Consider the following 16,028-nt stretch of genomic DNA (forward strand, 5'->3'; position numbering starts at 1 on the left):
AATCACAGCTAGCTGTCGCAAGCCGCTATCCGCTAGCCGCTAGCGCCAGCACTTTGAGACGCTCAGCATCTCTTCAAGGTCGAGGTATTAAAGATATTCTTTTGTGAAAATTTGCGTGTAAACAGGAAGTGGGGTATCAGGAGGGGGGCTTTTATCTGGCGAGTCTGATTTCGTGACATTAGCGATTAGCCGCAAGTAGTGACACGTGGCTCTTCTTTGTTTGAGAGGGAAATGGAAAAGTACGGAGGGGGGAGTGGATTGAAGAAAGGAGTGTGAATGTACAGTAGTTCATCTCTCTCTCTCTTTTTCTTATATATTTCTTTAATATTTCTACATAACATGTCAAAAAATATTGGGACAGTGCTCAGTATCTGTTGCTTTTCTTCTGAAAACAAGGTTATTGAAGGACTTTATCCTGCTTTTGTTAGAGTAACTGTCTCTATTGCCCAGGAAAGAAGACTTATACTTGTACTATATTTTGGGCTCACACTGCTGTAAGGATATGATTGCATTCAGCCACAAGAGCTCAGTGCAGAGAGGTCAAGATGTTGGAAGGTAACCAACCACCTTTATATTCCCAATCTTCTGTGGTAATGCCATATCAACCAACTAGCAACACTGCAGCAACCCCTTTTAACAGCATACACTACAGCTCTGCGGAAAAAAGAATCAGTTTCTCTGATTTTGCTATTTATAGGTTTATGTTTGAGTAAAATGAACATTGTTGTTTTATTCTATAAACTACAGACAACATTTCTCTCAAATTACAAATAAAAATATTCTCATTTATGAGAAATGGCTGAAATAACAAAAAAGATGCAGAGCTTTTACCCCTCAAATGATGCAAAGAAAACAAGTTCATATTCATAAAGTTTTAACAAGCTCTACTGGCTGAGTGCAATCAGGAAAAAATAAGAGATCAATTTAAAACGATAAGTTTCTTTGATTTTGAAATTGAAAACCTCTGGAATATAATCAAGAGAAAGATGGATGATCACAAACCATCAAACCACCAAACTGAACTGCTTGAATTTTTACACCAGGAGTAAAGCAGCATAAAGTTATCCAAAAGCAGTGTGTAAGACTGGTGGAGGAGAACATGATGCCAAGATGCATGAAAAAAACTGTGATAAAAAACAGGATTATTCCACCAAATATTGATTATTTCTGAACTCTTAAAACTTTATGAATATGAACTTGTTTTCTCTATTTCTCTATTATTTGAGGTCTGAAAGCTCTGCATCTTTTTTTATTATTTCAGTTATTTCTCATTTTCTGTAAATAAATGCTCTAAATGAAGATATAGTTTATAGTGTATCTCTCTCAGTGTTCTGGTGATTTTTGGGAGGCAGTGTTAATGTTGGTGAGCACTGAAAGGTCAGACAGAGCTGCCGTACTGAAATCCCATCATTAGCAGCTAAAGATAGCGCCCAAGCTTCGCTTTATGTGCTAATCAAGGGTGTAATTAAGGTCTCATCACAACGGGTGGTGCACACACACACACACACAAACACACAAACTACACACCTGATAGACTGATAAGCCTATCACATTTAGGCCACTCAGCATATCAAAAAAGACAAATACATAGATTGATTGATGTATTAGTCATTACATAATGTAATGACTAATAAATAATCTTTGTTAATCTTGTTATTAGTTTAAAATATCAGTTTAATTCTGGTCTTAGACCAGGACAAGACGTTATCAGGACCAAGACAAGTCTGAGTACAAAAACTCTCAGGAAAAGGACAAAACTTTATTAAGACCAAGACAAGTCTGAGTATGAACATTCTTAGGACCCGGACAAGACTTTATTAGGACTAAGCAATGTCTAGGTACAAACACTTTTAGGACCAGGACAAGACTTTTAGGACCAAGACAAGTCTGAGTTCAAACACTCTTAGGACCATGACAAGATTTTTAGAACCAAGACAAGTCTGAGTAAAAACCCTTTTTGGACCAGAACAAGATTTTATCAGGACCAAGACAAGACTTTATTAGGAACAAGACAAGTCTGAGTACGAACACTGTCAGGACCAAGACACAACTTCATCAGGACCAAGACAAATCTGAGTATGAACACTCTCAGGAACAAGACAAGACTGAGTACCAGCGCTCCCAGGACCAGGAAAAGACTTTATCAGGACCAGGATAAGCCTTTATCAGTACCAAGACATGTCTGAGTATGAACACTCTTAGGACCCGGACAAGACTTTATCAGGACCAGGACAAGACTTTATTAGGACTAAGCCATGTCTAAGTACAAACACTTTCAGGACCAGGGCAAGACTTTTTAGGACCAAGACAAGACTGAGTACCAGTGCTCCCAGGACCAGGACAGGACTTTATCAGGACTAGGATAAGACTTTTTAGGACCAAGACAAGTCTGAGTACAAACACTCTTAGGACCAAGACACAACTTTATCAGGTCCAAGACAAGACTGATTACAAACCCTCAGTGCCAGCGCTCTTAGGACCAGGACAGGACTTTATCGGGACCAGGATAAGACTTTATCAGGACCAAGACGAGTCTGAGTACAAACACTCTCAGGACCAGGACAGGACTTTATCGGGACCAGGATAAGTCTAAGTACAGTTATAGGACTTGATTAGTACAGCATTAGACACAATATTAAATTTATTAATAAATGTTTGATCCGGTCAGTTTTAAACTTTTCTCAGATCTCAGGAGAACTGCAGTGTTTCACATCACAAAGCTTTAATGATGGTTTAATTTCAGATCTTTGATCTCTTGAGTCGTGAGACGTGATGTAACCCTGATGTGAGTGTTTTGGTTGTAAATCTGAGGTGTATCAGTTGTTTTTTCTGGTGGGGGAACTCTGTAAACGTGTTCTGGAGCGTCAGAGTCTTTTCTGAATAACCTAAAGAGGAAATAATGGCGAGTGAGGTCCTGCACATTAGTCTTCTTTACGACTGCTGGCTCTGATTTGTGGGCTGGCTGGGTTTCTGACGGTAAAGTGAAGTAGGTTAATGGTTTGCAGGGCGAGGGCTCGCGGCTCGGCGCTTCGTCATAAACCGGGAAGCGGCCCAGAGGCCGAGTTCTGAGCTGAAACGAGGGATGATGTTTACGTGATGATGCTGGAGAACAAGCTCTGGCAGACGTTAAAGAAATAGATTAAGGGAAAATTAGACTTGGACGTTTTTTCCACTGTAATCCATCGGTTTCCAGCTTGTTTAGCTTTAGCACTGGAGCTACGAGGCTTTAATCTGCTTTTGTTGGAGTAACTGTCTCTACTGTCCAGAGAAAACTTTATACTATATTTTTGTGCTACCATTTCTGTGAGGATTTGATTACCTTCAGCAACAAGAGATCTGGTTAGTGAGGATAGGATGTTGGATGATAACAAGCACACAATCGCCAACTCTTAACATCGCTAACCCATCCCCAACTCATCCCCAACCATTTCCCAACTCCAAAACTCATCCATAACTCATCCCCAACCCTTTCACAACTCCCCAACTCATCTCCAACTCCCCAACTCATCCCTAACTCATTTTCTCATCCCCAACCCTTTCCCAACTTATCCCCAACTCCCCAAATCATCCCCACCTCATACCCAACTCATACCCAACTCATCCCAGACTCACCAACTCCTCAAGTCATCTCATTCCCCTCAACTCATCCAGACTCCCCAACTCATCCCAGAATTATCCCCACCTCATCCCCAACCCAACAACTCATTCTCAACTCCCTACCTCACCTTCACCTCATCCCCAACTGCCAACTCATCCCCAACTCCAAACATCATCCCCAACTCATCCTCAACTCCAAACATCATTCCCAACTCATCCTCAACTCCATACCTCATCTTCAACTTATCCCCAACTGCCCAACTGATCCCCAACTCCAAACATCATCCCCAACTCATCCTCAACTCATCCCCAACTCCAAATATCATTCCCAACCATAGACTGTATATAAAGATGGACGCCGTGTCGCCGTTCCCATTCATTCAATGAAAATGAAGCCAAAATCTTCCACCACTTTTGAGAGACGATGCTCTGTCCAGCTATATACAGCCAATGTTCCCAACTCATTCCCAACTCCCCAAATGCTCCAAAGCTTGACGATGGAGTATTTATCAATGTTTTATTTTTAGGGAACAGGTGATGATTTGGCACCTATATAAGTTATGAGGTTCTATCTTGTAAGGTAGGCTGTTCAAGTAAAATTAGCTCTTGGCTGTATAGAGGATGATGGGTAGTGTAGTTTGATGTAGACGGACAGCGACAGTTTCCTTTCATCTGTTATTTCCTTTATTTCCCTCTCTGCTGGTGTTTGCTTTTCTCTTTTGTTCAACCTTAATCCGTTTTGTACAAGATTCTCTCTCTCTCTCTCTCTCTCTCTCTCTCTTTCTCTCTCTCTCTCTCTCTCTCTCTCTCTCTCGGAGGAAATCCGGTAACAATGCGAGAGCAGCATTAAGAATTTAACAGACAAATTTCACTGTTGAACAGAAATCAAAACGCTGCGGGGGACAGGTTTCGGCGGGGGGCGGGTTTCAGCGGGGGGCGGGGTCAGGGTGGGGTCCGCCCACACAGGCTGTGAGTCTGTGAAAGAGAGTGAGGGTTATTTGAGGACGTTTGAAGGACTGTGGATTAACTACATCATTAAATGATCTCACAATAAAATAATTTAATAATTTAATTGGTAATATGGACAATTTCAAGAAGCTGAAAATCTTATGCAGCTAATTTAAATAAATGTCAAACTTAAAATGTAAAATATAATTTACTGTGTCTCACATTGTATTTTCTATTGTATATACCTGTTGCTTTTCTAAAATTAAAAAAGTAAAAAAATCACAAATCTTACAGGAAATGTTTTAGAAACAGTTTGTTAATTTACTGAATCATTAATTAAAACATCATCCTAATTTTGCACATGCCTCTTTCAATGTTCGCAACATGTTTTATATTCTGTTAGTTTATTATTTTAAGTCTGATAATATTAAACCTACATCCTTAATTTACGTTTTAGAAGGGTATTATTGGGGAGTTGGGGTTAAATTGAGGATGAGTTGGGAAGGAGTTAAAGAGAAGATGGGGAGTTGGGAAGGAGTTGGGGATGAATTGGGAAAAAGTTGGGGATAAGTTGAGGAATTTGAGAGAAGTTGGGGATGAGTTGGAAAGTAGTTGGGGATAAATGGGGATGAGTCAGGAAGGAGTTGGGAATGAGTTGGGTAGGAATTGGGGATGAGTTAGGAAGGAGTTGGGGATGAGTTAGGAAGGAGTTGGGGATGAGTTGGGAAGGAGTTGGGGATGAATTGGGAAGGAGTTGGGGATAAGTTGGGAAGGGGTTGGGGATAAATGGGGATGAGTTAGAAAGGAGTTGGGGATAAATGGGGATGAGTTAGGAAGGAGTTGGGAATGAGTTGGGTAGGAATTGGGGATGAGTTAGGAAGGAGTTGGGGATGAGTTAGGAAGGAGCTGGGGATAAGTTGGGGATGGGTTGGGGATGAGTTGGGGAATTTGAGAGGAGTTGGGGATGAGTTGGGTAGGAATTGGGGGTGAGTTGGGGATGTATTAGGAAGGAGCTGGGGTGAGTTAGGAAGGAGTTGGGGGTGAGTTAGGAAGGAGTTGGGGATGAGTTGTGAAGGAGTTGGGGATAAGTTAGGAAGGAGTTGGGGATAAGTTAGGAAGGAGTTGGGGATAAGTTGGGGATGAATTGGGGATGAGTTGGGGAATTTGAGAGGAGTTGGGGATGAGTTGGGTAGGAATTGGGGGTGAGTTGGGGATGTATTAGGAAGGAGCTGGGGTGAGTTAGGAAGGAGTTGGGGGTGAGTTAGGAAGGAGTTGGGGATGAGTTGTGAAGGAGTTGGGGATAAGTTAGGAAGGAGTTGGGGATAAGTTGGGGATGGGTTGGGAAGGAGTTGGGGATGAATTGGGGATGAGTTGGGGAATTTGAGAGGAGTTGGGGATGACTTGGGGAGTTGGAGATGAGGTGATGATTTGGGGATGAGTTGGAGAGTTAAAAAAGAGTTAAGAAGGAGTTAGGGATGAGTTGAGGATGAGTTGAGGATGAATACAATCAGATCCTGACACCAATGTCCTGATACCAGAATCTAGTAGAAAGTATTCTCTGGACAGTAGAGACAGTTACTCCAACAAAAAACAGGATATATTCTTCTTAATAGCCTTGATTTAATTTTGGAGTGGTTGCTGTGGTGTTGCTAGACGGTTGATATAAAGTTACTCCTCTAGGTTGGGGATGAGATGGAGTGGTGATCCAACAATGATCAGATCATTAAACATCTTGACTTTACTGACTTGAATACAAATCCTCACACCAATGTCTTCAGTTCAGAATCTAGTAGAACGTCTTTTCTGGACAGTAGAGACAGTTACTCCAACAAAAGCAAGATAACAATTGATTTTAGTAGAAATAATGCATGATGAGCAGGAGTCCAGATACTTTTGAACAATACTCAACAGTCTTGCAGCTGAATTCACAAATCCCAGGATTCAGAGGGGGCGGGGCTATTGATAGCTGGCATTGTGTGGCACAATGGGGTTAAGATTGTGTTTGGATATTGATCGGAGGATATTGATCGGTAAACAGTGTGTGTGTGTTTACGCATTAATGTGTGTGAGAGACAAAGAACAATAGGAAGACAGATGTGAGTGATGAGTGAGGAAGAGTTTCAGATGATATCTTGTCCTATTCTTCCTGTAAACACGTCTTATTGTTTATTACAGTACAGATCAGGGGGTTCTGGGTAATTTTCTCTTTTATGGGTTTTTTTATCCTCTGTGATTTTATTCCCGTCCAGAACGATCATGTAGGTGTTTTTCTCAGACGTCCTCTCAGAAAATTACAGGCTGAATTATCTACTGTTTTTCTCTGAACTCCGTGCTCCTCCGGTAATTTTAGTCCCGTCCGGACGCACATCTCTGATTTTTTTAATAAAATAGATATTTGTCCACTGCCGCGCACCGTAATTACACTTTGGGCGCACCACGGTTTCCACGGAGATCCACGTAAAAAAACACAACAGCGAGTGGAAATGGAGGAGCTACTGAACACCGCAATGTCATGTGACCAAGAAAAAGCCGAGCAGTGCAGGAGTTATATCACTGAGTAGAAGTGTAAAATATTTCTCACAGACGCCCCCCTGAGAAATTCCTTGTAGTTTTACTTCCTTAAACATACTTTTTGTTAGTTAAAAGAAACCACATTAATTTTTAAGGTCAACGCTTTAAATGTCTTGTATTTTTACACCCCAAAGTGTGTTATTGATTAGTTATAAGTAACCACCTTATGTTTTCAAATGAACTCTTTTGATTCATTGTAATTTTACCTCCTTAAACATACTTTTTGTTAGTTATAAGTAACCACCCTACGTCACATTGTAAAGTTAACCCTTTCATTTCACTGTATTTTTACGTCCTGAATCATATTATTGATTAGTTATAAATAACTGCCTCATTTTTTAAGTTAACCCTTTAGATTCCCTGTATTTTTACATCCTATATAGAGTTATTGATTAGTTATAAATAACCAACTTACATTTTAAAGTTAACCCTTTAGATTCCCTGTAGTTTTAAGTTCTGAATCATATTATTGATTAGTTTTAAGTAACCGCCTCACGTTTTAAAGTTAACCCTTTATATTCCCTGTAGTTTTACGTCCTGAATCATATTATTGATTAGTTATGAGTAACTGCCTCATGTTTTAAAGTTAACCCTTTAGATTCCCTGTAGTTTTACGTTCTGAATCATGTTATTGATTAGTTATTGGTAAGTCAGACTCATTGTTAAGTTATAAGACTGAGGTCTGGAGGTCTGGACCTGCTGACAGCTCCTGCATATTTAAAGAGTTAACCCCGAACTCTTTGTTTTGCGTGCTGATTGGTGGATTGACGGGGTGGGGGCGGGGCAGGATGTGTATTGACGGGGCAGGAGGGGAACAGAAGGGAACAAAGAGAGGTCTGGAGTTGAAAGGCCTGCTGGGAGTTAATACCCCCGGGGCAACAAAGAGCCGCAACAGCAGATGACCATAACTTAAATAAGAATGATGAGTCATTTAGCCCCACCCCCAAAATCCCCCCATACCCCAATACACACCCACATCCATCCCATAAACCCCCACCACTACATACACACATGCCTGTGTTCGGAATCATGAGTGGAATGTAGGGAAATATAGTATTTGTAATGTGAATTTTAATGTTAATATTTTATTGTTATATATATATATATTTATCTTATTATTGGACAACATTTAAGAGATGACACTTTAATACATAAAAATATATAATTCAGAATATATTATGTAGATTGTCAGTATTTTACTTACTGTATGTATTAATTGTTATTAATTATTGCTACATTTAATAGTTTTTTTGTTAATACAACAATAACTAATACACTATATTTTAATTTTTTTAATATAAAACAGTACAAATTGTAATTTAGAATAAAAAAGAGCTAAAGATCTGGAAACCCTGCTGACAGTCTTTTACTGTAATTTTACATAGTTTTTTTTAAATTAATTTATTTTAATTTAATTTAATTTAATTCAATTATTTTTTTAATTTAATAAAATAATTTAAAAAAGTAATTAACACGTTTAAATTAATTTAATTAATTTATATATTAATTGATGTTAATTATTGCTATATTTAATAGTTTATACAATAACACAAAAAATAAAATTTGTAATTTAGAATAAAAAAAGATTATGGTAAAGAGCTGGAAACCCTGCTGTCAGTATTTTACTGTAAATTTACAATAATTATTTTTTTTAGTGTACCATATTTTATCATTTGGCTGCATTTTTTTTTACAGTATTTTCTTTACAATGCTTTAATGTAAAGCAGTTTTATATTTGTTGTTATATTTAATAGTTTTTTTTTTAATACAGCAGTAACACATTCACTGTATTTTACTGTTTGTTTTTTTGCTAAAACAGTAAAAATTGTAATTTAGAATAAAAACTATTACGGTAAAGAGCTGAAAACTGTTTTTTCACTGTAATTTTACAAGGATTTCTTTTTTACAAAGTACCATATTTTAATTTGACTGCATTTTTACAGTCATTGTTTTTATAATGCAGTGTAAAGTAGGCACTAAAAATGGCCGCAAAACAGCTAGAATCCATACTGTCATTATTTTACTTACTGTATGTATAATTTTTTATTAATTATTGTTATATTTAATCATTTTTTTATACAACAGTAACAAATTCACTGTATTTTAATTGTAATTTAGAATAAAAAATATCACAGTAAAGAGGTGGAAACTGTTTTTTTACTGTAATTTTACCAGGACTTTTTTTTTTTTTTACAAAGTACCATATCTGCATTTTTTACAGTAATTTTTATTTACAATAAAGTGTAAAGCAGTCTCTGTACAGCTACAGTGCAACAGCGTAAATTTGCTGTTCCCACCCACTACCTCTCCTAACACGCAGTGAGCATCTGTGGGGCATCAGTTTTTAAACATTATTTTAGATTTAAAAACATCTAATATCACGGAGCTACAGCTCATATCATACTGCAACCAGCCAGAAGAGGCGCTAGACCTGCGGTTTATTCACTTTTGATGGATATAGTGCTCAGTTTGAGATTATTACAGAAATATTATATGATAAATAAGTCGAAATGCATTATATCCATCAAAAAGCATCAAAAGTATTGGGACACCTGCTCTTTATACAGTGTTTTATCTGAAATCTAGGCTGTGAGAAATAGTTTATCCTGCTTTTCCTGTTCAGAGAAGATTTTATACTAGTTTCATACATTGCTGTAAGGATTTGACGGCATCCAGTAACGAGATAAATAGTAGTGAGGTCCTCATTTTTTCCCCAGACTCATCCTGTTTAAAACTTTTGAATGATTAGAGTATAGCTATTTTATAAAGCTTCATGGTTATTTATCTGCTGCAGTAAATCTGTATGTTTCCTTATGTTGGCAATACTTCGCTTACTCAGGGACGAGACCAGCTGTATGTATTAGAGTGGCTACATACATAAACTCTATTAGAGCTAATTGGAGCTGTTTGTTAGCTTTAGCCGTGCTAATACAGCTAAAGCTAGTGAACTTTCTGTGTGTGGCTGTCTGGTCGGTGTGTGTGTGTGTGTATTGTGTGTGTGTGTAGTGTGTGTGTGTGTGTATTGTGTGTGTGTGTGTGTGTGTGTGTGTAGTGTGTGTGTGTGTGTGTGTGTGTTTGGCATTAGTTAGTAAGCTTTTATTCCCTTTCAGCTGCTTAATCTTTTAATTCTGTCCAAAGCGCTCATGTGAAAAGATACAGTTAGCCGCAGTGCTAATCTACAAGCATCCCTCCGTTCTATTCTCTCTCTTTTCTCTCGTTTTTCTCCTCTCAGCCCTGAAAAGGGGCAGCTGTGTTTTGGAGACGTTGGCGCGTGTCCATCTAAACATCATCCAGACTTTAAACCACCCCATTCAGAGAGAGAGAGAGAGACTTAAAGAAAGAAAGAAAGAGAGAGAGACTTAAAGAAAGAAAGAGAGAGAGAGAGAACTAAAGAAATAAAGGGAGAGACTGAGAGACACTTAAAGAGAGAGAGAGACACTTAAAGAGAGAGACAGACACTTAAAGGGAGGGACTGTGAGACAGAGAGAGAGATTTAAAGAGAGAGAGAGAGACTGAGAGACAGAAAGAGATAGACACTTAAAGAGAGAGAGACAGACAGTGAGAGATACAGCCACTTAGAGAGAGAGAAAGACAGTGAGAGATACAGCCACTTAAAGAGAAAGAGAGAGACTGAAAGACAGAGAGAGACAGCCACGTAATGAGAGACACTTAAAGAGATGGACTGTGAGACAGAGAGAGAGAGACTTAAAGTGAGAGACAGAGAGAGAGACAGTTAAAGAGACAGAGATAGAGACTTAATAAGAGAGTCACTGAGAGAGAGACACTTAACGAGAGAGATAGAGAGAGACTTAAAGAGAGAGAGAGAGACTTAAAGAGAGAGAGACTGGAAGACAGAGAGAGAGACAGCCACATAAAAGTGAGAAAGACTCAGAGAGAGCCAAAAAGGGCCCTATTTTGTTAATCTTTTGTTAAGCTGTGCAGTGCAAATTGATTTAGGGCGTGTCAGTGTGTCTTTGCTATCATAACGTCGGGAAAAGTACACCTTGTTCAGCTCGAAACACGCAAAGCAAAAGTCATGTACTAATTCCCTTGTTTAATGTTTAATTTTGGGCGTTGTGTGTGTAATAAGTGGGGGTGTATGCTCGGCTCGGAGCGCCTGTGTTACAGAGATAGCGATGAACGTCTGACTGTTGGCGTCTGTCTAGGTTGTATTCAGGTGGAGGTGCACCAAACTCAAATTCACCACCATTTCATTCACCATTTTACACCAAATCCTGCTGATTTGCATCCAGTATGTAAATCAGTTCTGTAATATGAAACATATTCATATTCAAATCTCGTAATATTACAGTAATATCTGCACAGGTGAGCAGGTTACAGGTACAGTGGAACAGGTACTGTGGTATAGATATGCAGTTATAAAACAGTAATATAGAGTAAATACAGCAAAATAGGCACAGAAAGACAGGAATGATGTGATGTTACAGGTGTGATATTAAAGGTATTGTACTACAGGTACAACAGAACAGGTGTGATACAGGTATTTGACCACAGGCTTTATAGAACAGGTACATTATATCCAGTGAAATACTGCAGATATGCAATTAAAAGTTACAGATCAAATGCTACAGGCTCAATAGGACAGATGTGATGCTACAGGTATGATGTTATATGTATTAGAGTACAGGTGCAGTAGGACAGGTATTACTGTATGTTACAGGAGTAATGTTATAGGAATTACATTTGCAACAGGACCAGAATGATGTACATTATTACAGGTGTGATGTTACAGGTGTTACAGGTACTGTCAGACATTAATATTACAGGTAGTGTAACACAAGTATGTTACAGATATAATTATACAGATATCATCTTCATTATTATAGGCACAATAAGACAGGTGTGACATTACAGGTGCAGTAAGACAGGTATAATGATACAGGTACAGTAAGACAGGTATAATGATACAGGTGCAGTAAGACAGGTATAATGATACAGGTGCAGTAAGACAGGTATAATGATACAGGTGCAGTGAGACAGGTATAATGATACAGGTGCAGTAAGACAGGTATAATGATACAGGTGCAGTGAGACAGGTATAATGATACAGGGTCAGTAAGACAGGTATAATGATACAGGTACAGTAAGACAGGTGTAATGAAACAGGTACAGTAAGACAGGTATAATGATACAGGTGCAGTAAGACAGGTATAATGATACAGGGTCAGTAAGACAGGTATAATGATACAGGGTCAGTAAGACAGGTATAATGATACAGGTACAGTAAGACAGGTGTAATGATACAGGTGCAGTAAGACAGGTATAATGATACAGGTGCAGTAAGACAGGTGTAATGATACAGGGTCAGTAAGACAGATATAATGATACAGGTACAGTAAGACAGGTGTAATGATACAGGTGCAGTAAGACAGGTATAATGATACAGGTGCAGTAAGACAGGTGTAATGATACAGGTGCAGTAAGACAGGTATAATGATACAGGTGCAGTAAGACAGGTATAATGATACAGGGTCAGTAAGACAGGTATAATGATACAGGTGCAGTAAGACAGGTATAATGATACAGGTGCAGTGAGACAGGTATAATGATACAGGTGCAGTAAGACAGGTATAATGATACAGGGTCAGTAAGACAGGTATAATGATACAGGTACAGTAAGACAGGTGTAATGATACAGGTGCAGTGAGACAGGTATAATGATACAGGTGCAGTGAGACAGGTATAATGATACAGGTGCAGTAGGACAGGTGTAATGATACAGGTACAGTAAGACAGGTGTAATGATACAGGTGCAGTGAGACAGGTATAATGATACAGGTGCAGTGAGACAGGTAATGATACAGGTGCAGTAAGACAGGTATAATGATACAGGGTCAGTAAGACAGGTATAATGATAATGGTGCAGTAAGACAGGTGTAATGCTACAGGTACAGTAAGACAGGTATAATGATACAGGTGCAGTAAGACAGGTGTGTTATATTAGATACTGTTGAGGGTGTTGTATTCTGGTCTGTGCTGTTGTCCTTGTACTGCCGTTGCCATGGATACAACATAAGAAACAGATAAAGAATCATATGTTTAAATATATAGAATATATTTACATACATTACTCAGTATATCTGTCTATCCACACACACACACACACACACCACACCACACCACACCACACACACACTATACACACACACACACACACACACACACACACACACACACACACACACACAGTATGAATGATGCCCCTATTATTGAAACTGTGTGTCCACAGAGGCCGTCCAACAATAGCTGATGTCCTTCAGCAGAGACTTCAGCACTGAATGTAGGACACACACACACACACATACAAACCACACACACACACACACACATACACACCACACACACATACACACATACACACACACACACACACACATACAAACCACACACACACACATACACACACACTGTAAAAAAGACTTGTTCTGTATTGTAGATTAATACTAAACCTATCCAAACTTTGAAAAAGCAGAATATGTTTTATATTTTAGATTCTTGTTTAGATGATCAGTTTTGAACATCTCTGCTGGATTTTCTCAGTCAGTTTTATGAGGTAGAGTCTCCTGGAATTCAGGCTTTCAGTTAACAGCTGTGCTGAACTCATCAAGAGTTAATTACTTGAATTTCTTGTCTCTTAATAAAGTGTTTGAGAGCATCAGTTAAAGTAAAGTAGTGAAGAGGTAGAGTTACAGGTATACAGTGAATAGTGAATATCTGAGTAATGTTCGAATCCAGGTTATGAGAAGCAACAACTACTCAACTAAATAAAGAAAAAAAAACTTTAAGAATAAAAATGAAAAAGGTTAGACGATCCGAAAAGAAGAATTGTAAGAACTTGATGATGGAACTGGCACTCATCAGGAACGCTCCAGGAAAGGAAGAGCAGAAAAGCAGTTCCTGTCTGTTGTATATTTAGTTTTATATTTACATTTTCAAAATAATGAATAAGTATTAAATAGTATTTGTGTGTGTGTGTAGTGTGTGTGTGTGTGTGTGTGTGTTTGTTTAGTGTGTGTGTGTGTGTGTGTGTGTGTGAGGGAGTGTGTGTGTGTGTGTTTGTTTAGTGTGTGTGTGTGTGTGTGTGAGGGAGTGTGTGTGTGTGTGTGTGTGTGTGAGGGAGTGTGTGTGTGTGTATGTTCTAATCAATACAGAGGCTTTTAATTGATTGGACAGGGTTCAACTTTTCATATAGAAATAAAACACCTGGGAGAGAGAGAGAGAGAGAGAGAGAGAGAGAGTATAGTGATAGAAAAGAAAGAAATAGAGAGACAAAGAGATACAGGATGGACAGAAAGAGAAAAGAAGAATAAAGTGAAAAAGAGAGGGCAGGTGGATAGAGTAGAAAAAAGAAACAGAACAGGAGAGAGAGAAAAAAGTGAAAGGAAGAAAGAATAGAGAGTGATATATATAAAAGAAAGATAGATAAAAAGACAGAATTAAAAGGAAGATAAAAGAAAATATGTGAAAAGATATAAAGAGAAAACATAGAAAGAGGGAAAGAGAAAGGTGGGTGTATTAGTGAGAGTTGAAAAATAGAAAATAAAGAAACGATTAAGATTAAAAAGAAAAGAAGGTGAGAATGATGGAGTGAATGAGAGAGTGAGGAAAAAAAGAAAGCAAAATAAAGAGATGGTGGAAAGACTGATGAGAATGTGAGAGAGAGAAAGTGTAAATTAGAGACAGTTGAGACAAAGGAAATAGAACATTTGAAAGAGAATGGGAGGAGAAACGATGAGAAAGAAAGAAACAGAGAGACGAAAGATAGAAAAGAGAGATTGGACGAGTTGGACACGTCCAGGTAGCTGCACCGTTAAAATAGCAATCCACTAAAGACAGAGCTCACCTGACTCTTAAAAATTAACCCCACCCATGATTAATTAAGAGAATAGGTACATGCCTTTTGCTTTTGTGTGTTTCAAGCCGTGCAAGTTGTACTTTTCCCGTCGTTACGATAGCAAAGACACACTGACACACCCTAAATCAAGCTATAAATTGTATCAGTTTTCCATTTAACTCTTTGTTCTTTCTGCCTTTCACAGATACCCATAATTCCTCAGTGCCAGACCACACCCCCACCGCCACCCTGGACGCCCCCACAGAGCACGTCGGCATGGAGCTGGACTTCGGTCACTTTGACGAGCGGGACAAGACGTCGCGGGCACCGCGGGGCGGGCGCGCCAACGGCCTGCCCAGCCCCACCCACAGCGCCCACTGCAGCTTCTACCGCACCCGCACCCTGCAGGCGCTCACCAGCGAGAAGAAGGCCAAGAAGGTGCGGTTTTACCGGAACGGAGACCGCTACTTCAAAGGCATCGTCTACGCCGTCGCCAACGACCGCTTCCGCACCTTCGACGCCCTGCTGGCCGACCTGACGCGCTCCCTGTCCGACCACATCAACCTGCCGCAGGGGGTCCGCTTCATCTTCACCATCGACGGAGCCCACAAGATCACCAGCCTCGACGAGCTGGAGGAGGGTCAGTACCAGTACCAGTACCGCTAACAGAATCAGTACCAGTACCGCAATCAGTACAGGAATCAGTACCGGAATCAGTACAGGAATCAGTACCACTAACAGAAACAGTACAAGTAACAGAATCACTACTAGTATCAGTACCAGAATCAGTACAAATATCAATCAGTATAAGTACCAGAATCAGTACCACAATCAGTACCAGAATCAGTAACACTACCAGAATCAATTCAGAATTAGATCATTATTAGTTCAGGATAAATCCAGTATTAGTATCAGTATTAGTTCAGTAGTAATTCAATATAACTACTTGTTCAGTATCAGTTCAGTTTTAGCATCAGTGCTAGTTCAGTAGTGATTCAGTAATAATTCAGTAGTATTATCAGTACGAGTTCAGTATCAGTCAAGTAATATTTCAGTA

At 39.1% G+C, this 16,028-nt stretch overlaps 1 protein-coding gene across 3 annotated transcripts in view; it reads left to right on the plus strand.

The window, feature by feature from the left end:
- The window catches only part of LOC103035707 (neuronal migration protein doublecortin), a 73,966-nt gene that overhangs the window by 5,901 nt on the left and 52,037 nt on the right, over positions 1–16,028 (plus strand). For 2 of the 3 annotated variants that reach the window (XM_049465526.1, XM_022666293.2), the window contains exon 2: positions 15,177–15,611. In XM_049465526.1, the coding sequence (XP_049321483.1) occupies positions 15,248–15,611 (364 nt within the window). In that variant the 5' untranslated portion in view covers positions 15,177–15,247. Of the gene's footprint in view, positions 1–66; positions 85–15,176; positions 15,612–16,028 lie in introns of those variants that run through there. The other variant, XM_049465524.1, reaches the window with a different exon arrangement.

The sequence above is a fragment of the Astyanax mexicanus genome, chromosome 1 (assembly GCF_023375975.1).
Source record: "Astyanax mexicanus isolate ESR-SI-001 chromosome 1, AstMex3_surface, whole genome shotgun sequence".
Taxonomy (NCBI): domain Eukaryota; kingdom Metazoa; phylum Chordata; class Actinopteri; order Characiformes; family Acestrorhamphidae; genus Astyanax; species Astyanax mexicanus.